Source organism: Callospermophilus lateralis, chromosome X, assembly GCF_048772815.1.
Source record: "Callospermophilus lateralis isolate mCalLat2 chromosome X, mCalLat2.hap1, whole genome shotgun sequence".
Taxonomy (NCBI): Eukaryota; Metazoa; Chordata; class Mammalia; order Rodentia; family Sciuridae; genus Callospermophilus; species Callospermophilus lateralis.
The window spans coordinates 40,858,403-40,883,124 of NC_135325.1; the positions used below are offsets into that span (position 1 = coordinate 40,858,403).

At 39.3% G+C, this 24,722-nt stretch overlaps 1 protein-coding gene across 2 annotated transcripts in view; it reads left to right on the forward strand.

Annotated features, from left to right (window-relative positions):
• The first annotated feature begins 4,849 nt into the window (after positions 1-4,849).
• Positions 4,850-24,722, forward strand: part of Nbdy (negative regulator of P-body association) — a 51,199-nt gene continuing 31,326 nt past the window's right edge. The window contains exons 1-3 of one of the 2 annotated variants that reach the window (XM_077107080.1): positions 4,850-5,186; positions 7,337-7,473; positions 10,593-10,838. In XM_077107080.1, coding sequence (XP_076963195.1) covers positions 4,951-5,157 — 207 coding nt within the window. In that variant the 5' untranslated portion in view covers positions 4,850-4,950 and the 3' untranslated portion in view covers positions 5,158-5,186; positions 7,337-7,473; positions 10,593-10,838. Of the gene's footprint in view, positions 5,187-7,336; positions 7,474-10,592; positions 10,839-24,722 lie in introns of those variants that run through there. The other variant, XM_077107079.1, reaches the window with a different exon arrangement.

Genomic DNA, 24,722 nt, shown 5'->3' on the forward strand with positions numbered 1-24,722 from the left:
GCCAGACTCAGCAACTTTGTGAGACTCACTAAATACCTTATGAGACTCTGATTCAAAATAAAAGATACTGGGGATCTGGGGATATTAGCTCAGTTGGTAGAGTGCTTGCCTCACATGCACAATGCCCTGGGTTCAATCCCCAGCAGCACACAAAAAAGGGGGCGGGGGCTGGGGATCCAGCTCAGTACTAAAGTGACCCTTTGTTCAATTTCCAGTACCAGAGACAAAACAACAACCACAAACCAACTACAAATGGAACTATCACGTGATACAGTTATACCATCCTCAGCATCTACCCAAAAGAATTAGAGACAGCATGCTTTGGAGATACATGCACTCCCACATTTACAATAGTACAATTCATAATAGCCAAGTTATGGAACAAGTGTAGGTGTCCATCAGCAGATATGAATAAGGAAAATGTGGTGTATATACACAACGGAGTTTTACTCAGCCATAAAGAAGGATAAAATTATGTCATTTTCAGGAAAATTTGGATGGAATTATGTTCAGCGAAATAAGTCACTCAGAAACATAAATGCCATGTTTTCTTTCATATGTGGAAGCTAGACAGAAAAAAAAGGGGAAAATGGGAGCCCATGAAAATAAATCCTCAATAGGGTAAATAAGGAGGTCAGGGGGAGGGATGGGCAAGGGGAGGTATTGGAGAGTTAAATTGATCAAATGATGTTTCATGTATGAATTGAATATGTAACAATGAAACCCACTATTCTGTATAATCAATATGCAACAGTTAAAAATTTTAAAAAGAAAATATTCAAAGAAATGAAAAATAAATAAAATACTCAGTTGTGTACTATAATAAAGATGAAATTTATGGTACATGAATTGATTTTCAGTAAAAAAAAAAACTGGAAATAACCTAAATGTTCTCAGATGTCCATGGAAAATTAAATTTAAAAATATGGTAAATTCACACAATGGTATTATATATAGCCATTAAAGAAATATTGAGAAGTGAGGAAAAATGCCAAGTTATTTCATTAAGTTAAAAACAACATTTGTTATGATTTGAGAAATAAAAGGTAATACATATACAGGTAGATGAAGTTCACATTAGTGTGTATGTGCATGCACACATATACCCCTCATACTTTTATTTTTAAAAAGCAATCATAATGATCAGCTTTAGAGATTTAGTTTTTCCTAACCTTATATCTTTAATTTATTTATTTTCTTGAATGTTTTTAGAGGTTATCCAGGCAGAGAAACATGGGCCTTTTGTTATCTTCTTTGTATATCTTTGTATTCTCAAATATTCCTAGTGAAATTTGGTTTAATAAAATAAAACAAAAATTGTATACAGTCTCCCTCCAAAGCATTCTTATTTTTTATTTTAGAAAAATTTTACAGGAACTTGATGATTCTTGTCCTTAAATTTGTACTTAAAAATCAATGAACAGAAACAGAAATCTTTTATATATAAGAGAAAACTCCATTCACTTGAAATAAAAAGCTAATTTTCAAAAGAAATCATAATGAATTAGCCAATTTCTCATTTTAAAAAATACTAAATGAAAACAGGTGACTATTACCCAGAAGTGAGTTTAGTTTTGCTCTTTGTTGTCATCCTTTGAGCACCATAAATTATGAAAGGAATTTGGGTCCATACCATTTCTCACATCTGGCTTGATATTTCTTCAATCTAACAGTGCCTCTTCTGGTCTCATGATTCACATTCAGCTGGTTCACTGATGTTGGAAGAAAGCTTAACTTGGAGAAGATATAGGAAAATATTCATTTTGAAATGTGGAAGGAAAAGGCTTTAGTTCACCTTTCTTTTTTAATATTTATTTTTTTAGTTGTAGTTGGACACAATACCTTTATTCCATTCATTTATTTATATGTGGTGCTGAGGATCGAACCCAGGGCCCCGCACATGCTAAGCGAGCGCTCTACCTCTAAGCCACAATCCCAGCCCTCAACTTTCTTTTTAAAAAAAAAAAAAAAATTTAGTTGCAGATGGAGGCAATATCTTTCTTTCTTCCTTCCTTCCTTCCTTCCTTCCTTTGGTGCTGAGGATTGACCCCAGTGCCTCACGTACCTGAGGCAAGCACTCAACCACTGAGCTACAACCCCAGCCCTTTAGTACACCTTTCTAATATAACAGAAAGAAACAAATTAAAAAATAGTTGTGAGCGGGGGCTGGAATTGTGGCTCAGGGGTAGAATGCTCGCCTAGCACATGTGAGGCCCTGGGTTTGATCCTCAGCATCACATAAAAATAAATAAAATAGAGGTATTGTGTCCAACTGCAACTAAAAAATTAAAAAAATAGTTGTGAGTATGATGATTATTACCAGAAGCTATAGGTGGGATGAAGACTTGAGTTTAATAAGTATGAAAAAGTTCTGGAGATTGGTCATATAATCATATGAATGTACATAACATTTCTAACCTGTATATTCAGAAATGGTTAAAATACTAAAATTTATGCTAAGTACATTTTACCACAATAAAAATAATTAAATAAATCTAGTTGTAGTGTAAATAGTCCAGGTTAGTGGCAACAGATTTGAGACCATTTTTACCTCAAGTCAAATGTTTATCATAAATCAGACCCACCTGGATTTGATATAAACTTTAATTTCTGTCACTTCCCACAGCGAGCACATGTCTCTTAATTTAGTAAAACTATAGCTGTAGAACAACTTAATTTCAACTTTTAATATCATTGGTTTTGCATATTTAGAGATCGATGTAAAAAGATTGTGAAAATGTTCTTCAAAAAATAAAGACTACATAATTTCATTTTACAAATACACTAAGTGGAGAGCATCAAATTTCCTGAGATGACAATTAAAAAAGGAACAGATATGGAGGATTAGAAATAGACCAATTATTCCCAAGGTGGGGCTTGTCCTTCCAGAAGAAATTTGGTAACTTCTGAAGATATTTTTGGTCATCACAACTGGGAGGTGTAGGGAAAGAAACTAGCATATGGTATGGGTAGAACCTTGTTTTAGGATACTGCTAACCATCTTACAATGCACTGGACAGGTCACTATCAGAAAGAATGATCTATCCTCAAATGTCAATAGCACCAAGGTTGAGAATTCCTGCATTTGAGTTCTTGTCTCTAACTTTGGCCACTCTTACTCCACCTTTGCTACAGCCTTCTCTTCTTCTGTCACTAGCTATTCAAGATTCTGATTTTCAAATAAATGAAAAGAAAGGGGGATGGAAAGTTGCATCAAAATAGAAGACCAGTGGAGTAGAGGAACGGGTTTGAGGTTGGGGAGTGAGAGATGGGATAAGGGAAGAACAGTGGAATGAATCTGACCTAACATTCCTGTGTACATATGTGAATATACCACAGTGAATTTCCCCATTGTGTATATTCACAAGGCACTACTTTAAAAAGACAAATAGCAGAAATCTCAGTAGAGTGGAGGAAAGGGAACAGGTGGAGGGAGGAGGAGAAGGAAAGAGGAAGTACTAAGGACTGAATTAGAGCAAATTATATTCTATGCTTTGATAATTATATCAAAATGAATCCTAATGTTATGTGTAACTAAAAAGAACCAATAAAATTTTTGAAAAAAAAAAAGATTCTGTTTTTAGCCCATTTCTCTTTTCTCTTAGGGATATCATCCATAACCATGACTTCAACTACCAACTCTACATCGCTGACTCCCATATCATTATGTGTTGTACCGACTATTCTTCTAGCAATCACTATCTCAATATTTCTTCACATCTTTTCATTAGGCTACTGCTATACCTGATTTTTGTGTCTTTATTAGTAGCATCTGATACAAAACAGTAGGGTTATTTATTTCCCAAACATTTACTGAGTACATAATTTGTGTAAAGGGCTGTGGTGGGTACTTGGATGAAGGTAGCAATGATGGAAATGGGAGGTAGTTATGATAGTGAGTGATTTTAATGTATTATCCCTAATTATGGCAACAGATTTGCAAGAAGAGATTATTATGCTCTGGAAACCAAAACTTGAAGAATTTAATTAATTACTTAAAGACCACGGAGCTTGTAAAGGGCACAATTTTATTTCCAGTTCTCTTTTGATATTGAGTATTGAAATCTGTCATTTAAAAAAAATCAAAGGTGGTGCTGGAAAAGTATGGTCTAAAAAAAGTGGACTCGGAACTGGGCTATTTGAATGATGAAGGTCTAAATCCAGAAGCCTTTTCTTTTAAGACACACTGTACCTTCTTTTAGTTAAGACTTATCATATATACGGCGTACCACCTATAGTAAGATAGTCATTATTTTCCATGGCTTTAAGAAAGAAAAAATATTGCCAATTAAAGTATGGAATGCTATCAATTGTCAAGTCTCAAGAGAGTTCCCAGTTATTGAAACGTGGAAAACAATATAGTAAGCCTTCAAAGCTTACACATTTGTTAAAATATAAAGAAAAAGCGATTTTGGATTCTGTGATATGGTGACTTTATTTCATATATCCATTTTCCATGATCAATGTGCTGTTTTGCACTCTAGTCAACCAGTCAACATGTATGTATACTGCTTTTTAAATGGTTGTAATTTTATGGCTCTGTGATGTGCATCCGCAGCTGGATTGTAAAGCTCTAAAGTAAATCTGCGTGACGCTCTCACACACAGACATCGATAAACCATGCAGAATTTTCCACTTAGAGGCAAATCTGAGCTTCTCGCATAGATTGTATAGTTACATTTGGAGGCGCTAGGGTAAAACATCATATTAAAACATACGCAGTTTTTTAAGTCTCTTCCTGGTAGAAACGTTAAAGTGGGGTGGGGTACGTAGCGGGGTGGAGGTGCGGGGGCGGAGAAGGGATATACGTCTCAGGATACAGGAAATACGGTAAGAGGAAAAACGGGGAGGAAGCCAGCTGGTTCCTGAAGGGGATCCGCCGCCATCTCAGGTCTCTCAGCTTTGCCTGGGCCCATCGGAGAAAACTGTCGCTCGGGTCCTATAACACTTATGGGGGACCAACCTTGTGCCTCCGGGAGATCCACACTCCCACCCGGGAACACGCGGGAAGCCAAGCCTCCCAAAAAGCGCTGCCTTCTCGCTCCGCGGTGGGATTATCCGGAAGGAACTCCCAACGGCGGTAGTACCGATCTTCCCTCCGCACCTCCTCCCGCATCTGCCGGCCTGAAGTCGCACCCTCTTCCTCCGGAGAAGTAGTGAGATACACATTTCCCACCCGAAACCAGGTCAGAGTCTTTCGTTTTCATCTGGGTCACCCAGGCTCTCCGAAGCTTAATTACGTATTTCCATGTTCTTTCCGCAATTTCAAAATAGAAGAAAGAACATGCAGGCACTGAAAAGCCCTTTCACAAGATATGTTTGTATGAAGTGATGGATATTTGATGGCATTTAGTAGGTATTTTTAATATTTTATTTATTTATTTAAGTTTTAGATGGACACAATATGTTTATCTTTATTTATTTATTTTTAATGTGGTGCCGAGGATCGAACCCACGGCCTCACGCTTGCGAGACAAGCGCTCTACCATTGAACTACAACCCCAGTCCTATTTTTAATATTTTAGATGTGATAATTATAATGTTTTAAAGAAATAGGCTTGAATATTTTGATTTGCTTGAAAGTAATTCAGTGGGGTTAAGGTGTGGGGGCGGAGGATGAACAAAATTTTCTTGAGTTGATAAATTAAGCAGGATGATGTCTATATGGGGACTTATTATACTGTTGTCTCTGCTTATGTATGTTTTTTCAAAATTTTCCGTTTAAAAAGAACCTAGTTCAAAATAAAATTACAAGACTGTATTGAAGGCCTAATGCCTATGCCCTGCACTGTGCTAAAAAGAGAGGATTGTAAGGTGAGCCTTCAGAAGTATGTCTTTCTGTGTGTAAGGTGAGAGAATTTAATAAGGAAAAAAAGTCACAATATGATGTACAAACCCAAGTGCCATAATGTTTGCTTGTTCAAGATATTCAGGAAGTATGGAGGATGGGTCAAGTCAGTCTTTCTGGTAGTAATAGTGAGCCATCAAAGAGGAAGGGTGAGCTTTGGGTGGGCCTTAAAGGGTGAGTGACATCTGCCATGTGAAGGGAGATAGAATGCTTTTTAGGCCTAGGGTTTCCAGAACAAAAGCCTCAAGGTATGCTTGTTCTGGGAATAGCTTGGCTGTAATTGTGACTCTAAGAAGGACTAGCAGGTGAAGACAAGGCCCTAGGGCCTTGAACATGCTAAGGAAATAAGTATGTTTATTCCATAAACAGTGGAAACCACAGAATATTTTCAAGCAAGTGTTATGATTTGTATTTTAGGAATTTAGTTCTTACTATCAGAAAAGCAGTCTCCTATTTAAATGAGTTTTGTAGAATGCAAAATATAAAACCAATTTTGACCCAAGTCTCAGAGGTCCTTATAATCCAAAGGAGAGAAGCATCATTCCTCATCTATACAGTAAACCTTTGTGGAACATTTGCATTGCATAGGTATCGTGCTGGGAATTTATTTATTTATTTATTTATTTATTATTTATTTATTTATTTTATAGTTGGACACAATACCTTTATTTCACTCATTTATTTTTTTATGTGGTGCTGAGGATCGAACCCAGGGTCCCCACGTGTGAAACAAAAGCTGTACCGCTGAGCCACAACCCCAGCCCTGTGCTGGGAATTTTAAGAGGATGGATGACCAAGGCATAATGGCTGGTGCATAGCTGGAGTGAAACAAGATATTTGAGTAAATAAGTCAATGAATAAGGGGATAACTGACAACCATGGAGGCTCTAGACATGAGGTGTGGTTGTAGAGCATAGAAAAGAATGAGCTCTGTTTCACTTTTGACAGCATCTGATGTCATTCCATAGTTTTACTTCCCTCATTTTCACCTCAGTCCAGAGGGGTAATGAGGTACCATAGAATAGGCTATAGGGAGAGCAGTGCTCAGCTAGAAAACAAAGGAAGATGTGTAGACAAGAATTGCAGGAGCTACATAATTTCCCCTTAGTGATTCAAATTATTGAAAATTATAATAGTATTTGCTGAAGTTTTTATGGGCCATAAATAAGGGCTTTGCATATTTTAATTTGTTTAATCACAAGAACTCCACTAAGGAGATTTGTATAGGTCAAAGGAAGTTTGTAACTTGCCAGAAGTTATATAGCACTAAGTAGCTGAGCTGGGATTTGAACTCAGAATGTTTGGTTATAGTCTGTGCCCTAAACTGCTGTGGAATATATGCCTTCGGATACTCAGCAGAGAAACTGTTTTGTAGGAATATATCATTGAAATGTGGCCACAATGAAACTTAAGGAATCGAGGAGGCTACAGAAAAAAAGAAGTGGACAGTAATTGAAGTGATTTCACCTTAATTTTACTATTTTTCAGTCTTTGAAGGATTGCAGTATGACTCCATTTCCTTGGTGCATTCATAAAATAGTTCACCCAATGAAGACAATGAAGATTATTTACACTGCTACCCTGCTTTTTCTGATGTTCTGCACCTGGCAGTTGTGATTTCTAAGGTAATCTATTTACTATAAATTTATTAAGTAAAGGAGGAAAAAGAGTTGATTTTGACACATTAAAAATAACTACCCACCTGGGTGTGGCACACACCTGTAATCTCATTTGTTTGGAAGGCTGAGGCAGGAGGATTGAAAATTCAAAGTAAGCCTCAGCAAGTTAGCAAGGTCCTAAGCAACTTAGTGAGACCCTGTCTCTAAATAAAATATAAAAAGGGGCTGGGGATGTGGTTCAATGGTTAGGTGCCTCTGGGTTCAATCCCCAGTACTAAAAAACGAAAACCAGCCAAGTGAAAACCAAAAAGCTGGCTCCAGTGATAAAATTTAAACCATTTTCTACATTATATGAAGCGATATATACCTAATAATAATAATGTAGTCTGCAAGGGTTTTTTTCTTTTAGTTTTACTCCTAATTACAGTTTCTGTTGTTGCTGCAAAATGAATATTTTAACCATATTTTAAAATTTGTTATAAATGGGAACGTGATTGATATTTTCATATATTGATTTTATATGCTGAAGCTTTTCTGAGTTGTATTTGTACTAATTATTTATAGATTTTTAGATTATCTTTTAACTATAATGTGAATAATGGCAGTTTCTTCCTTTCCATTTTTTTTTAGCTTGATTTACTATGCTAGCCAGGATCTTTAATACAAGGAAAAATAAAAGCAGTGTAGAGTTTTGTTGCCTTGGTCTTGAGAATTTTATGAAAGTTTCACCCTTTTCAGTAGATTTTCTTTTTTGTGTTAAGAAAGTTTCTATTCCTAGCTTACTAAGAGTTTTAATTATGAATGGTTATGGGGTTTTTAGCCATGTGCTTTGTCTGTATCTACTTCCATAATTATGTTTTTTCCTCCATCAATATGATCATGTAATAATGTGATAAATTACAATAATCAAATTTCTCATGTATTTCCTGCTTTTGATTAAAACAATACTCACCATTGAGTATTTTGTTTTCTATTTTAATAATTTTTGCTTTTTATATTTCTCTTCTAGTTTCTTTTTGTTTTTTCTTTAATTTAAAAAATTTGACCTGTAGCTCATTAATTTTCTCTTAATTTCTAAAATAAGAAGTTAGGACTAAATTTTCGTCTACCACTTTAGAAGAATTTCACGTTACTATGTGTAGTATTTTTAATCATTCAATATTTGTTACTTTCTACCCTCTCTAATGATTTCTTCTTTGACCTATGAGGTATTTTTAAAAAATTTCTAAACATAGGTTCCTTTTTAATAAATTTTATTAATGATTTAAAAAATCATTAAACTCAATTTTTTTCTGCTTTAAAATTTTTTTTAATGTTGAAAACAACAACAAAGTATACACTGGCTGCTTATCCAATAGAATTTGTCGATATATAACTTTTATTTTCATTAAGTACATAGAAAAAGCATGGGCATGATATTTACTAATGGCATTCATTATTGCTGATTTTGATGCTTGTGTTTTAAACTTTTTATTTTGATTTAATTCCACACTTTAAAAACTATGAGAGGTCTGAGGATGTAGCTCAGTGGTAGAGTGCTTGTGTAATATGTGTGAGGCTCTAAATTTCAATCCCTAGCCCAGCAAAAAAATAAATAAAGCCTCTGAGAATATTGCAGAGGCTGGGTATGGTGGCACATACTTAGAATCCCATCAACTGGGAAGGCTAAGGCAGGACAGTTTCAAGTTTAAAACTGGTCTTATCAGTTTAGTGAGACTGTCAGCAAACTTAGTGAGACCCTGTCTTAAAACAAAAAAATAAGGAGGACTGGGGATGTAGCTCAGTGGTAAAGAGCCCCTGGGTTCAAGAGAATATTCCAAAGAACTCCCATAGATACCCTTTACCCAGGTTCACCAATTAACATTTTGCCACATTTGCTTTATCATTATTGTTTTCACCCTCATTCCCTCTCCCATTTTCATAGTAAGTTGCAGATATCCTTCCCCTTTACCTGTTAGTACTTCATTATGTGTTTTCTCAGAATGATGACTTTCTTATATGTAACCTTGGTACATGTGTCATAAACAAGAAATTTTACATTGTTCCAGTATTATTATCTATGTCATACTTTAATTTTACAATTATTCAAAAAATGTCTTTTATAACTATTTTCTTTTCTTGGTAGAAGTTACAATCTAGGATGATAATATCGTATTCAGTTTTTATCTTTCCAGTTCTTAATCTGGAATAGTCCTTCAATTTTTTTTCTTTCATGATACTGGCAATTTTTAAAATACAGGACAATCATTTGGTAGAATGTTCTTCAATTTAAGTTTGTTACATAAATTGCTTCTTATCCCAATATAATTTGTTAATATATAACTCTTATTTTCCTTAAGTACATAGAAAAAGCATGGGTATGGTATTTATTGATGGCATTATTGTTGATTTTGATTCTTATGTTTTAAACTTTTTGATTGAATTTCACAGTTTAAAAACTTGTGAGAGGTCTGAGGATGTAGATCAGTGGTAGATGAATAATATAGACATAATATTTAATATGTAATCTATTTAATATAGTAATATTAATAATATGATAATAATCATTGTTGGGAGGAATACTACAGAAATAATATTGTGTTGTTCTCAGGCCATCATATTGGTGGCACATGATGCTGGTGTGACCCCTTAGGAGTAACTTAACTTTGATTATTTAAGGTGTTGGGTGTTTTCCAGATTAACCCACTCTAAAGTTGCCATTTTTCTTTTTGTAGTTAGTAATTTTGCTGGGAATACTTTGAGACTATGTGAATATCCTGTTCCTCATCAAACTATTTTCCACTAGCTTTTGCATCCATTGCTAATTCTTGACTGAATTAGTTATTACCATGATGACTACAAAAATGATAATATTCAAACTCCATCTTTTTTACTACATTACTAGTTTAAATACTACTTCAAGGAAGAGCTTTTTTCTCCATGTATTTATTCATTTCTTTGAGCACAGATATTTAGTTTATTTCTCAAATAGGAATGTTGCTATCATTATTTACTTTAATGCTCAATTGGCCCAAATTAAGCCATTGACTGCCCATTCAAATTGTTTCCTCTGTCCTTTTGACATGTCCTATCATTTCATAGATATTTTAACTTACTTTAACATTTCTTTTCTTCCTTACTTTCAGGCTCATCTTGTATTTTCTACTCCATTGACCATTTCTCTATGGGACTCTGGTACTAAGAGATGGTATTTAGAAACTGAGGCATGGGTATATGGATCTTTTTATCTTAACATTTTGTTGTTGTTTCTCATTTTAATTTCGCTGAGTACAAACATTATTTAGTATTTGTTGAAATGTTTGCCTTATGTCCTTGAGAACATGATCAGTTATTTCATGTGTACCTGAAAATATTTTGTATATTCTGTTATATGTAGGGTTATATAAATATTCATTAAACTTGTTAATTGTGTTGTTTAAATCTATATCTCTACTATTTTTTTGTGCTAAATCTATCAGTTATCAAGAGAGGTAGATTTAAAATCTCCCACTGTGATTGTGAATTTGTCAACTTCTTGTAGTTCTGTCAATTTTTGTTTTGTGGAATTAAGGCTTTGTTGTTATGTGCATACAAGTCTAGAAAAGACAAGTCTTTTATTATTTTTAAGTGATGCTTTTATCTTCTTGCATTTAAAATCCAGTTTGTTTGCTACTAATATACTTTCACCAGCTTTCCTTTGTTTGGTTGCTTCTTTTTCAGTTCTCTTACTTACTTACTTTTTTGTCTTTCTTGTATTTTTCAGAAAATGTTCTGCCAAAAATGTCAATGCATTGCTTTGTTTCTAAATTTACTAGTAAGATTTATAATTATCATTAAGGTTAAGTTTATGTATCCAAATAATACTTTTCTTCACTAATTTTTTACTTCATAAAATTTCAACCCAATGGAAAAGTGGAAAGATATCATCAGTGTAGATTTATCAATTACTTGCTTTTTGCTGTATGGGTTTTCTCTTTCTGAATACACACACACACTTTTTTTGCTGAACCCTTTGGAAGTAACTTGCAGTTATTATGATACTTATCCCTAAATACTTCATCATGTCTCTTATAAAAACATGCATTTCTGTTATTGCACCTGAAGAAATTTGACATTGATACAATGCTACTATCTAATACATTGTCCACGTCAAATTTTCCTAGTAATATTTTTATAGCTTTTCATTTGTTCTGATCTAGTCAAAGATCATACATTTTGTTTAGTTATTGTGATTGTTGAGTCTTTTAAAATCTAGAATAGCATTCTTCAGTGTTTTGCTTTTAATTTTTCATGATATTGGCATTTCTGATGAGTCCAGGCAGTTGTCCTATATATGTCCACAATATGAACTTATCTGATTGATTTGTTACCACAACATCAATTTAAACATTTCTTTTTTTCTTTTTTTTTTTTTTTGATTCTGGGGATTGAACCCAGGAATGCTTAACCACTAAGCCACATCCCCAGTCCTTTTTAATATTTTATTTAGAGACAGGGTTTCACTGAGTTGCTTAGGGCCTCACTGAGTTTCTGAGGCTGGCTTTGAACTCGTGATCTTCTAATCTACTTCTTTTTTTTTTTTTTTTTTCTGTGGTGCTGGGGTTCAAACCCAGGACCTTGTGCAGGCAAGGCAAGCACTCTATTGACTGAGCTATATCTCCAGCCCATAGGTTGATAATTTTTAAGAGGCAAGTATGATCAAGTTCCTTTCCTAGTAATCTTGCTTCTTTGACCTGCTGGCATATCATTTTAATTCCTTCCATATTTTCTTGTATGTATTCTGTATTAGTTTTCTATTGCTATTATATCAAGTTTATCACAAATTTTGGAGCTCAAAACAGTACATTTATTATCTTATAATAGGTGAGAAGTCTGGTGTAAGTTTAATCAGAATGAAGTCAAGGTGTTGACCAGCTGTGTTCCTTTCTGGAAGCTCTAGGGGAGAATCTGTATCCTGCCTATTCAGTTGTTGGCAGATCCCAGTTCCTTGCAACTATAGATCCGGATGCTGTTTCTTTGCTGGTTGTCAGCTGAGGGTTGTTCCTGTCTTCTAGAGGCCACCTGCATTCCTTGGTTTATGGACCCTTTTCACCATCTTCAAAGCCAACTATAACAGGTTGAGTCCCTCTCACACTTAGACTTTCTCCATTTTCTTCTTTCATCATCTGTCTCTGACTCAGGTAGGAAAAGGTCATTTGTACCCATGGAATTAGATCACACCACCTATATAATCTAGAATAATCTCTAAAAAAATCCTTCACCTAATCACATCAACAAAGTTGCTTTTCCCTCTTAAAACAACATAGTCATGGTTTCTGGGAATTATGGTGTGGACATCTTTGGGTAGCCAGTATTCTGTCTACCATGGATTCCATTATAACAGCTAGCCATAACCTAACACCCAGTGTTTGAACCATTCATTCTTTCATTCAATCAACAAAAAATATGAAAGAACATCTATTAATTTGAGTATCTCTTAAATTTCAGGCATTGTTATAGGTGCCAAGGTTCCAAAAATAATGTATTTAATTCTCCCAAGAAGTCCATAAATGGTTTGCTTAAGTTCTGCAGATAGAGATTAGCATAACAATAAGAGTGTGTACAGGGCCATACCACCTAGATTAGAAGTATCCAGGATAGCCTCTTGTGTAGATCAGTTTCTCAGCTGAGTCTAAGAAAGGGGTCTAAGTATTAAATAAGGATAAGTAATGGTAAAGGGGCAAATAGAACTTTAAGTAGTGAGAATATAATGACCAAATATATAGAGCTCAAGATAGACTGTTCTTTTGGTGGGGGAGGGTTGGTAGAGGTGATGGTAGTTAAATCTACTAGTCATGTAGTTTCCTGCAATGTATTGACTTCTAGGCTTTGGTTAGGTGAGTTTGAAATCCATAGAGTAGGCTCTCAGGAAGGGCCCGGGCTGAACTCAGGTGAAGACTGAAACTGAAGTTCACAAATGGAATTTCTTCTTTTTTAGGGAAGTCTTAACTACGTTCTTAAAGCTTACCAACTGATTGAATCAGATCCACCTCGGTTATCTAGGAGAATCTCATTTAAGTCAACTGATATAGATGTTAATCACATCTACAAAATACCTTCACAGAAACACCTAGATCAGTTTGATTGAATAACTGGGAACTCTAGCCAAGCCAGATTGACATGCCAAAACCTGGAATGATTCTCAGGTTTCTGGCATCAGTATCAATTGAAATCACTATCTGAAATACAGAATAGAATAGAAGGAGCAGGTTTTCAATATGGTCGGTAAGATAGCTAGGTCGAAATTCCTGGCAGGCAGGTAAAAGGTCACAAGAAAGGTAAAAGATCAAGAGTTTTGATCATATAAATAGGCTAAGAAGCAGTCAGTATAAAGATGAAAGTTAAAACCAGAAGTGTAAATTAGATACTCTAAAAGAAGATATATGTATATAGAACAAAATTATGAGTTATGGAGAAAATTCTGGTGACCACCACCATTTAAAAATTATATAGAAGGTGGGCTTGGTGGTGCACGCCTGTAATCCCAGTGGCTCAGGAGGCTGAGGCAAGAGGATCACAAGTTTGAGGCCAGCCTCAGCAACTTAGGGATACCGTGTCTGTAAATAAAAAAACATAAAATGTGACTCAGTCATTAAGTGCCCCTTGGTCAGTCCCTGGTACCCCCAAAAAATTATATAGAAAAAGATGAATAGATTAAGGAGAAGTAGGATAATGGGAGAACCTGGGAAAGTTTGCTGCTTGAATTTAAAAAAAATGAATAACAGTGTTGTAAATGGTAGAGAATCAGTATTGAAGAATATTCATTAATTTGTAAGTTAAATTCATTGGTGAATTAAGCATGAATAATTTCTGTGCTGTTGTGAGAACAGAAGCCAAATTGCAGTGGGTTGAAAAATTATTAGGAGGTGCCAAATTGAGGCTAGGTGGTATAGATCACTCTTCGGAGAATATTTAGAGGAGAAGGAAAAATAAAAATTGGATGAGATTTAAAAAGTGAATTGGGGCTGTGGTTCTGGCTCAGAAGTAGAGCACTTGCCTAGCCTGTGTGAGGCACTGGGTTCGATCCTTGGCACCACGTAAAAATGAATAAATACAGTTATAAAAAAAAGTCTTGTATCTGTTTAAATTTTTTTAAAAAATATGAATTATAACTAAAAGAATTAAGAGAATATAAAAATAATGGTAGAAACTTGCTCAGGTTTTTTAGCTGAAAGTAATAAGAGGAAGAGAGTGATGATACAAGAGAAAACTATTCATAACTGAGAAAGAGGAAATAGGCCTGGTTGTTAGAGGGAGATGCAGTTACAACAGAAGAACTTAATTTCTTCTTTGGATGAGACTAGAGTAATTGTTCTTAATGAATGAAGGTGGTATAATCCTGAGAGGATGGTTTGAAAGTTTGTGAAAAGTGTTCAAGATCATCATAATGATTGGAAGACTTTCTGGCATATTGTGGGTAGGATCAAGATTGCTAAATGGCCTGCAATATGCAAGAGAGCCTGTACAAAGATTTTTCTACATCCCATAAAACCTTTGAATATCCTGTTTGATGTTCACGTAGGTGAAAATCCTATTTATATTAAATTAGGCCTTGAATTGAATGTCATGTCATCTAGAAACATTTTTAATATACACTGACTTTTCCAGGAGTGCAACTATAATATAAACCAAAATAAGATCTTACTTTGTTTTGTTCAGTATCTTACCAAGAATGTTGATCATTTTGAAAATCTACCCAAAATGCTGCTCTTGGATATTTAAGACATTAATAACAATACATCTACATCAGTCAGCATTTGTAGTTGCCACATTTTACAGACATTGAATTTATATATTGAAATACATTTTATCTCATTATAAATTATATGTCTTTTTCATTTTATAAATATAGATTTTTAAATTATTTTTTGAGTTTTACTTTAGTACAGTAAAATAGGTATTAAAATATTTCAAAAAGGGAGTGAGATAGGATTGAAAAACATTGACCCAGACAAAAGAATGAATGAAAATTCTGGTAAGTTTTAAGTAGAAATGCAGAGATTTATGAGAATGGCTTATATATCAGGCTTTGTGTTAGAGGTTGCCGTAACTAATTCTCAAACCCACCAAATACATTTCAGTCCTAATCGCAATCAACCCTTTTGTAACATTTAAAATTCTCTTTTCTATAACGTCCTTCTCTTCTAAGCTCTCTTTTTACATATTTGGCCATTGTTTCTCAATTTTCTTTCCTAAATAATTCTTCTCTTCTTGGATCCTTGGATTTGTGGATCCTGAATCTCCCTGTTTTAATACTTACTTCTGCTTGGCAGTATCACTCACTGTCTTGAGTTAAATTAAATGTATATGTGCAGATAATCCCCAAATTTGTATCTCTAACACAAGACTTTACACCAAGCTTCAGACTCATGTAAATTGCAAACTCTACACATGCTTCCTCAGCACCTCAATGGAACATGGACAACAAACAGTGAACTCTTCACCATACCAGCAGGACTATACACCTCTTCCTTATTCATGATACTAGGACACATATCATGTTTCTGCTCTTACTGCCATCATTTAATCTGTCATCAGGTTATAATGAATATTCCCTCAAAATTTCTCATGAAGTTGTCATTTCTATTCCATTTCCCAAATACTGGATTAGACCCTCACTATTTCTTCTTAAATGTGAATAATAATTTGTTAATTGCTTTCCTGCCTATACTACTGCCTATTGACTCTTGGCACCACCTCTGGAATGAATTCTTTAAAATAAATATCTAACCCTGTAATTTTCCTACTTAAAATACCTTGAAGATTTCCTGTTTTCTTTTTTTTAATATTTATTTATTTTTTAGTTATAGTCAGACACAATACCTTTATTTTATTTATTTATATTTATGTGGTGCTGAGGATCGAACCCAGGGCCTTGCATGTGCTAGGCAAGCGCTCTACTGCTGAGTCACAACCCCAGCCTGAAGATTTCCTGTTTTCTATGAAAAAGTCTCAGTATACCTGAAAAAATTCTTCATGGCACAGCTCAAATTCCATCCCAAATGTATGTAAACTTTTTAATATGAGTGCCTCTGAGGATATATTGAAGTTACTCTTATTTCATGCCCATTTATTCATAGAGATACCAGTGCCTCACATCTTTACCCACAAGTATACCAAATGTACATAATTATTTAGTCCTCCTCATCTATTATACTTTCAGGAAATTATACCTTGATATCATATCCTCTGATTCTAGAATAGCTTCCTCTTTGGTACTTCTGTGCATATTATTTGTACCTGTTTCCACAGAGAAAGTAACAAAATGGTGGATGCAAATTATTTATAATAATACCCTAATTCCAACTTGCTAATTGTGGATGTGAAAGAGAAGTAGAATTCTCATAGAACATGGTAGGTTTGTTTCTTCATTTCTGCTTTTTTTTTCTTTTTAGTACTGGGGATTGAACTCAGGGGCACTTGACCACTGAGTCACATCCCCAGCCCTATTTTGTATTTTATTTAGAAACAGGTTCTCACTGAGTTGCTTAGTGCCTCACCGTTGTTAAGGCTGGGTTTGAACTCGTGATCCTCCTGTCTCAGCCTCCCATTGGGATTATAGGCGTAAGCCACCACACCTGGCCATTTTTGAATTTTTACCACAATGGTTGTACATGAGAATGTGGATATCTTTCATAATTGGAAGTGTGCACATAACAGCAGGATCATGGTTCACAGTCTCCCTTTCTTATGGATAGGTCCTACAGGCATATTCTGGGGGGCATCCCATCAACAAGAGCTTTGTGAGTGGTGTGTTCTTTCTCTGAGAAGGAGGCTGCTTGTGTTGCCCTGCAACTCGAAGTGTTGATTACCACCCTGTGAAGGATTCCTGCACTAGATCCTTGAAAGCAGCCCAAGTGGAGAGAGGATATATATTCTCCTAGTCCTCCTTTTCCTCCTCGCATACACCCTCCTTTTTGCTTTGCCTCTCACTTCCTACTGTTAACCAGTTCATGGCTCTTGTTCTGTTGAAGAAAGCAAGTATCCTTTCTCTGCTTGTTTCTTTTGGGAAAATGCACCATGCTAGCATGATGGGGACACTCCACCCTTTCTTGAAATAAAGCAGAGTTAAGTAGAGACTACTTTTTTCCTACAAAAAATTCATCCATGTTACTTGCAAATGTAGAAGGTCCCTGGACATACTACCAGCAAAAGACCTGAAGGCTTTCAAATTCCTGCCAGGTGTGCCCTGTAACCTTTTCTTGACTTCCAATCCTGTGCACACAACAGTTTGAAATTGTGTGTACCTGCATACTATCTCTGCCATTTCCTCATGAACTCTTGTCATTTATTTCCACATGAACTCTCCCAGACACCCACCCACAGATACACCTGTAGGCACATGGGTTTCCCCTCCCACAAACTAAACCATCCCTACTGGCACCACACACCTAAAGACACACTGGGGCATGGCTTGGAACACCCCTTCCCCCTGCTTATATATCTAGACACACACTCCCATCACCCATTTGGTGTCTGAGAAAAGGTCAGGCCACCATTCTCTAGTTGAACCCTGGGCTTCTATGTAGCAACGTGGTCTCTTCTTACAAATGAAAAAAAGGAAGTTATCAACTAGGCCTAAAGAACGGGTAGAAAAGGTAAAAAGTTTAACAGCACTCCCCCCCCACCTCCAGTAAGGACCGTAAGGAGTCCTCTGCTGAGGCCCTGTTCCTTTGATGTGACCATCTCCAGCTCAGGTCAGCCTGCCCAGTCAGACTGGATTCAGTTGTTAGTTTCCTCATCCTAAGGAAGTTCCTCCCTCACAACCTGTGGCTTCAGGTTGCAGTGGCCTTTCCTGCCTGCATTGGCCTAGCCAGCTCAAGTTGCCTTCAGACCTTATCAAGGAATCCAGAGCGGTAGGGAAACCTTGAGCCAGGCAGCACTGTGACCAGAACTCGGCACTGTTCGAGCCGGCCTAGCATTTGAATCCTGGAGTGGAGTCACAGTGAGCCCCAGGATGTGTTAATTCTCTTTTCCTTCTTGCAAGCACAGGATTTAAGGAAGATGGAAAGGTGGGTGGGGGTGGGGGAAGCTGCTGGAACGGGGATTCCTGCAGTGTCTCCAGCCTCTGGTTTGTGGTGAGTTGGTTTTGGTTCTGATTTTGGGGAATGGGTGGGAGAGCTTGGTGGCCAGTTTTTTCATTCTCCTTCCCCCCCCCCCCCCCCCCCCGTTTTTAGATTACTTTTTTTTTTGAGATGGAAAGGGCGGGGGAGCATAATATTTGAAATTTGTGGAGCCATACTGCCATCAAGCGGAATGTGTTTCTGGAAAGTGGAGCTACCAGGAACACGCAGGAGACCAAGAGCTGACCCACCTCCACCGAGGGCGAACTTGCTCTGTGCTCATTCCCAGGAGTAAGGGCGCCCTGGCTCCTCTGCTAGGGAACACCCAGGAAGAAAAGGCTGGCAGTGGAAGGCCCACCATGGCTGCTACAGGCAGTGGCCAGGGACAGCTTAGCGTAAACCACGGGGTCCCCAAAACCTCCAGGTTGCTGTGTACCCAGCAAGGAAAGGGGTCTCCTGAAGTCAGTGCAGGGGCACCTGCAACTTCTCAGACGCCAGAGCCCACCGCCAGACTCAAGCTCGCACAGCAACCAGCAACTTCTCCTGGACCTGCCCTAAAATGGCGCTGCAGGAAGCTCCGCCCCCTGGGCTGGTTAGTGCAGCGTTGCTGCCTGCAGGGTCCCAGGGCCCCTGGACCTGCTGCTTTTCCTGGCTACAGCCCTGAGGGCAGGCAGGCTTCCCCCTGTTTTGGACCCCTGGTGGGGAGACCCTTGCTTGGCCAGAGTATGCTCGCTCCGGTCCTTGCTCTAACATGCCCTATCCACACCATTCAGGTGCCAGGCTGTTGGCACAAGGCAAGTGTCCTTTGTGCCTGGGCTTTTCAGAAACTATTTCCCAGAAATGGTACTGTATTAACACAACCAAGTCTCACCTTTCCATACCCCACCTTACCTTCATCTTTCTACCTTTGTAGCCTGAAAAACACCAAACATGGGACTAAGGTCACTTTCAGCCAGGCTTTCGGCCTGTCACTCTAGGCTATTTTGGGAATAAACCAGCCTTTCCTCTTTGTTAACTTTGGATTCACCACTAGCTTGGTATGTAGTCTTGGTGGAGTTTGTGTGCATGGCCAAACACCTCTTCCATTGGCCTGATCTGTCCTACCTGCATGCACCAAACCCCCTCCACTGGTTCTGCAGGATGTGGAGGTAAGAGAAAATAGACCTACACATTCCCCTAGGAAGCTGCATGTCCCTCCTGTACAGGAACCAGAGCATCTTGTTTGTGTTGCACTTCCCTTCTGGGTAGGAAACTCATTTTGGTCCAGGGACCATGAGTCTTAGGCCAAGGCTGTCAGGTGCAAGAATGGCTGCCAAGAATGAGTACACCATGCCAGGGAACCTGATGGGACAAGAAGGTCAGAAGGGGTACTCTCCCTGTGCCTCAATTCACCTCCCTCATAGGACCCCAGTCACTCCTTTGTACTCCTGGGGAGGTTGGACTCCTGGGATGGGTGGCAATTCATGGAAGGCTACAGGTATGCTCAGTACAATGCATTCTTTAACTGGCTGGGATAAAAGCATCCCTGGACACAGGCATGGGTAGCCATGCTGGCCTGCTTCAATTCCACACCAGGAGCAGATACTTGATTTGTGCTCAGTGGTTCTAGATCTACTCTGATTTATCTTTGGGGTAAGATGTAGGTGGTGGAAGAGGTAGGGTGATAGGCTAGATACAAGAAGCCCTGTGTCTTTAGAAGTGCTGGTGTTCTAGAGGCCTGTGAGTTATCCCCATTACACAGACCTCTCCTCTTTGAACCTGAGATGTAGGGCCTGCTGATTATTCACCCTGTAAATTAAATGAAAAGAGAAGGTGGTAGATAATGGAATAGGGATGTGAGTGGGTGGGTGTGTTTATGCAAGTATGCCTGTATGCCTGTGTGTGTGTGTGTGTGTGTGTAGAGAAGTCAGACCACAAGTTCAAAGATTTTCATATAGATAGGCCAGCTCAAGCAGTAGGACATGTATGAAGGGCTGGTTTGAATGACAGGCCCTGATCATCTTGTTCTGAGAGTTCCTTCAACTAACATCAATGCTCAGTTCCTGAAGATCAGTGTGCCTGGTGCATCATTCCCCAGCATGCCAAATATCTGCTCTATTCTTAGAGGTGTAGACCACAGAGGGAAGGCAGTGATCTCAACAAAGTAAGCTAGACATCCCAGAACATTAGAGTGCCCGGAGTATCCTGCAAACACTTCCAAGTGTGTATTCAAATTTTTGTCCATGCTTCTACTCTAAGATGCTGCTGGAACTATAGCAACATTTATATATAGGAAAAGAACCAAAAAGCCAGCAGCAAACACATCTGAAACAGCAGCCACATTTAAACAAGGTTCTGTCACCTCTCAACTACTGCGGACCTTGTCCTGTTCTATAATAATCAGAAGGCTGCCTCTCACACCTGCTTAGAGAAAAGTTGGGGAGAGAGAAATGCAGGAACCTAAACACACCAGTGATGGGATACCCCTTCTCAGGGTCACAGGTCTTTGTTTCACATTGAGCTGCACTTACTTCTCACCCTAAGCATGTCTATGTCCTCTGTTTATGCATGCATGTTTAAGCTGAGGAGAGCAGGTCCATGTACCCATGCTCCCATACTCAATCATAGGATATTCACCAATGGACCACTTGACTTGTCTATTCCTTCTATTGCTGCCCTTACTTGCCACTGACTGCTTGTTTTCTACTTCAATTTGGGGGAATATGTGGAGTAGACAACAACATCATGGGACAACAGGCCTCTATCTGGACAGGGTTAATACCCTGGCGAACCCAGGGCTGACTACTCAGCCCTGGCTAGTGGCTTTCTTCATCTCTGAAGCCACTGTAAGCCCCTGAGAGTACCACCTGTCCACTTATGACTCAAGGTATTCCAGGTCATTCTCTTGCCTTCTGCTTCACTATATTCTCTCCATTTTCCACTTGTTCCTCCTGAGGCTTTTCCTTCCTGTTCTGATTTTCCAATTCTTGCTTTGTAGAGATTGGGATCTGGCAGGAAGAGGCCATGGGACAAAGCAGGAGGATCCGGATAGAGAATTGAATGACTTCTGTGGAAATTATGATGACCCTTGTGGAATGGGGGAGGGAGGGGCCTCCTCCCTTCTAGCTGCCCTTGATTACCCTCCAGGAGGATCTTGTACCCCTTGTGTCCAGTTTATCCCCACTTCATGTTTCTTGTATTCCTGAGTATAACTATGTCCTTGCCCTGTGGAAGATGCAGGTGCAGTGAAGAGGGTCACTCTTTGGTCTATTGGGCAGCTGGAATGTGCTGATGACTTAGCCAGCTCATGGTTTCCACTGTGTCTTTGCAAAGTTCCTACATGCACACTCATGGGACATCTCTTGGACAACAGCATTGCAGGTGATGTGTTTTATTGCTAGCCAGGCCCAGACCAGTGTTCAGTGGAAAAAGGCTTGTTGGATATGGAGGGATGCACCATGCTAGCCTGTGTGGTATACTCCACCTTGTCTTGAAATTGAGCAGGGTTGAAGGACACAAGAGGCATCTCTCTTGTCTTACAAAAATAAAAAAAAAAAAATCTACTCACATGTTACATGTGAATGATAGAGGACCCTGGACACCCTGCCAGCAAAAGACCTCAAGGCTTTGCTCTTCTTGCAAGCCTTCTTTGGGAAGCTGGAGAAAGTTGCAAAGTCTGGCCAGGACTCACCAGTTCAGGGGGTGCACTGGGGCCTTTGCCTCCAGTCCAGTCCTATGCATATAACACTAAGAAATTCAGTTTGTACCTGCATGGTGTCTCTGCCATTTTCCACATGAATGCTCGCATTCTGATAGGCAGTCCCACACATATACGGACACCCATGGACAAACCTGCTCACATATGGACTTACCCTCCCATAGGCTCGACTGTCCCTACTGGCACAAGTACCCAAAGTTGCACAGGAGCCCAGAAACCCAGGGCCTGGGTTGCCTAGTCTCACACACACACACACACACACACACACACACACACTCTCTCTCTCTCTCCCATGACCCAGCTGGTATCTGAAAAATGGTCAAGCCACCATTTTGTGCACCAAGTCTTGGCAACAATGTAACTCATGGGACAACTCTGGCCTCCTCTTACGACACCTAGGCTCAAGGAGCTGGAGTAAAAGGGAAGTGTACTCAGTAGTCCTGCTTAACCAGCTACCCTGCAACTGCTCCTAATGGCTGTAGAGACAGAGGGAGTTCTCTCTTGAGAGGGCCTCTTCTGCTGGTCCCATAGTGAATTCTAGTGAAAGCCAGGCCAGCCTGTCCACTCAGATGGGTGAATTGCTAGATACTCCTCCCATGGAAGCTCCTGCCTCCCAATCTGTGGCTGTAGGTTGTACTTGGCCTTTCCTGGTTGCATTGGCTGGACCACCCTAAGACAGAGTGGTCAGTACCTCAATTTCCAAGTCTTGGTGAAAAAAACCCGAATAGGGTTTTGTTAAAAATATGAGCCAGAAAAATAGAAAATAGAGCTGAGGATGTGGCTCAGTGGTTGACTACTCCTGAGTTTAATCCCCAGTACCCCAACCACCACCACCACCACCACCATCAAAAAATAAGTAAATAAAGGCAATTGGTGGGCTCTCTGTGGTGATGTTCTTTATTTTATATCTTGATTTTATTAATGTCAATTCTTTTTTTTTTTCTTTTTGGTACAGGGTACTCTATACAGGGGTGCTTAACCAGTGAGCCACATACCCAGCCCCCCCACCCCTTGTTTTTTTTTACATTTTATTTGGAGACAGGGCCTCACTAAGGTGCTTGGGGCCTCCTGTCTCAGCCTCCAGAGGCACTGGGAATACAGATGGGCTCCACTACTTGAATGTCAGTAGCTTAACTGTGATATTGAACTGCAATTTTGTGAGATGTTACCACTGGGGAAAACTAAATAAACAAAACCTGGAATCTCAAAAAAAAAAAAAAAAAAAAGCCAGTCAGCACTGACCTGCACCTGGTACTGCTGGAAACCAGCAAGCATTTGAATCCTGGAGTGGAGTCACAATGAACCCCAGAATGTGTCACTTCCCTTTTCCTTCTTGCAAGCACAGGAGTTAAGGCAAATGGAGAGGTCCCAAGAAAGGGGGGGAAACAGAGGGCTGACTTGACTGCTAGCTCAGGATTTCTGTAGCTTCTGCATCTCCCTGGTTCTTGGTCAGTTCCTCTAGTAGGTTTGCAGATCCAGGATGGGGTACGGAGATTCTTTCTTGTTTTTTCCTTCTCATTCCGAGGTTTTAGACTGCTTTTTTTAAGCCGCAAAGGGCGGGGGGAGAGTGGAGTGGAGCGGCAGGTGGCGTCACGTTTGAGAAGTGTAGTGCTCTACCGCCATCAAGTGGAATGAGTTTCTGGTGAGTGGAGCCGAGTGGACACCAGAGCCCAGTCCAGCCGAGCTCCGTGCAGGAATCAGGGCCGGGCCGCGATCCACCACCGCCACTTGCCATCAACCCATGGCCACCGCGAACCAAGGTGGACGGTTACGCCCTGGCTGGCACTTGCCCCAGCTCATTCCAAGCACAAGGGACACCCTGACTCTTCCGCCAGGGAGCACGGAGGAAGAAAAGGCTGACAGTGGGCGGCCCTCCATAGCTGCCACAGATTGCTGTCTTGCCGGGAAGGAAAGGGGCCTCCTGGCCTCAGCGTGTGGTGACCTCAGGCAGGAACACCTGCAACTCTTGACCTAAGACCCCAGACCCCAAAGCCAGAACGGAGCCAGAACGGAGCTCAGTCAGCGGCCAGCGGCTTCTCCTGGGCCCGTCCTAAAATGGCGTTGCAGGAAGCTCCGCCCCCTGTGCTGGTTGGTGCGGCACTGCTGCCTGCAGGGTCCCAGGGCCCCTGGGTAGGGTCCCGAGGGCAGGCAGGCTTCCCCCTGTGCTTTGGACCCCTGGTGGGGAGATTGTCCTCGGCTAGAATACACTCATCCCAGTCTCACATCCCCATTGCACACCACCCTGGGCACCTGAGTACTGGAGCAAGTGTCCCTTCGCCCTGGGGTTTTCAGAAACTGTTTCCGCTAGATGGCACTGTGGTTCCACAAATGACAGTTACTCCTTTCCCTGCCCCCATCTAGGCTTTCTCTCACTCCTTTTGTAAGGTCACTTTCATTCAGGCTGCTTGCCTGTCCTCCCCTTTTTCCTTTCTCTCTGAATTCACCTTTTAGTAAGGGTACCTATGAACACTTGACCA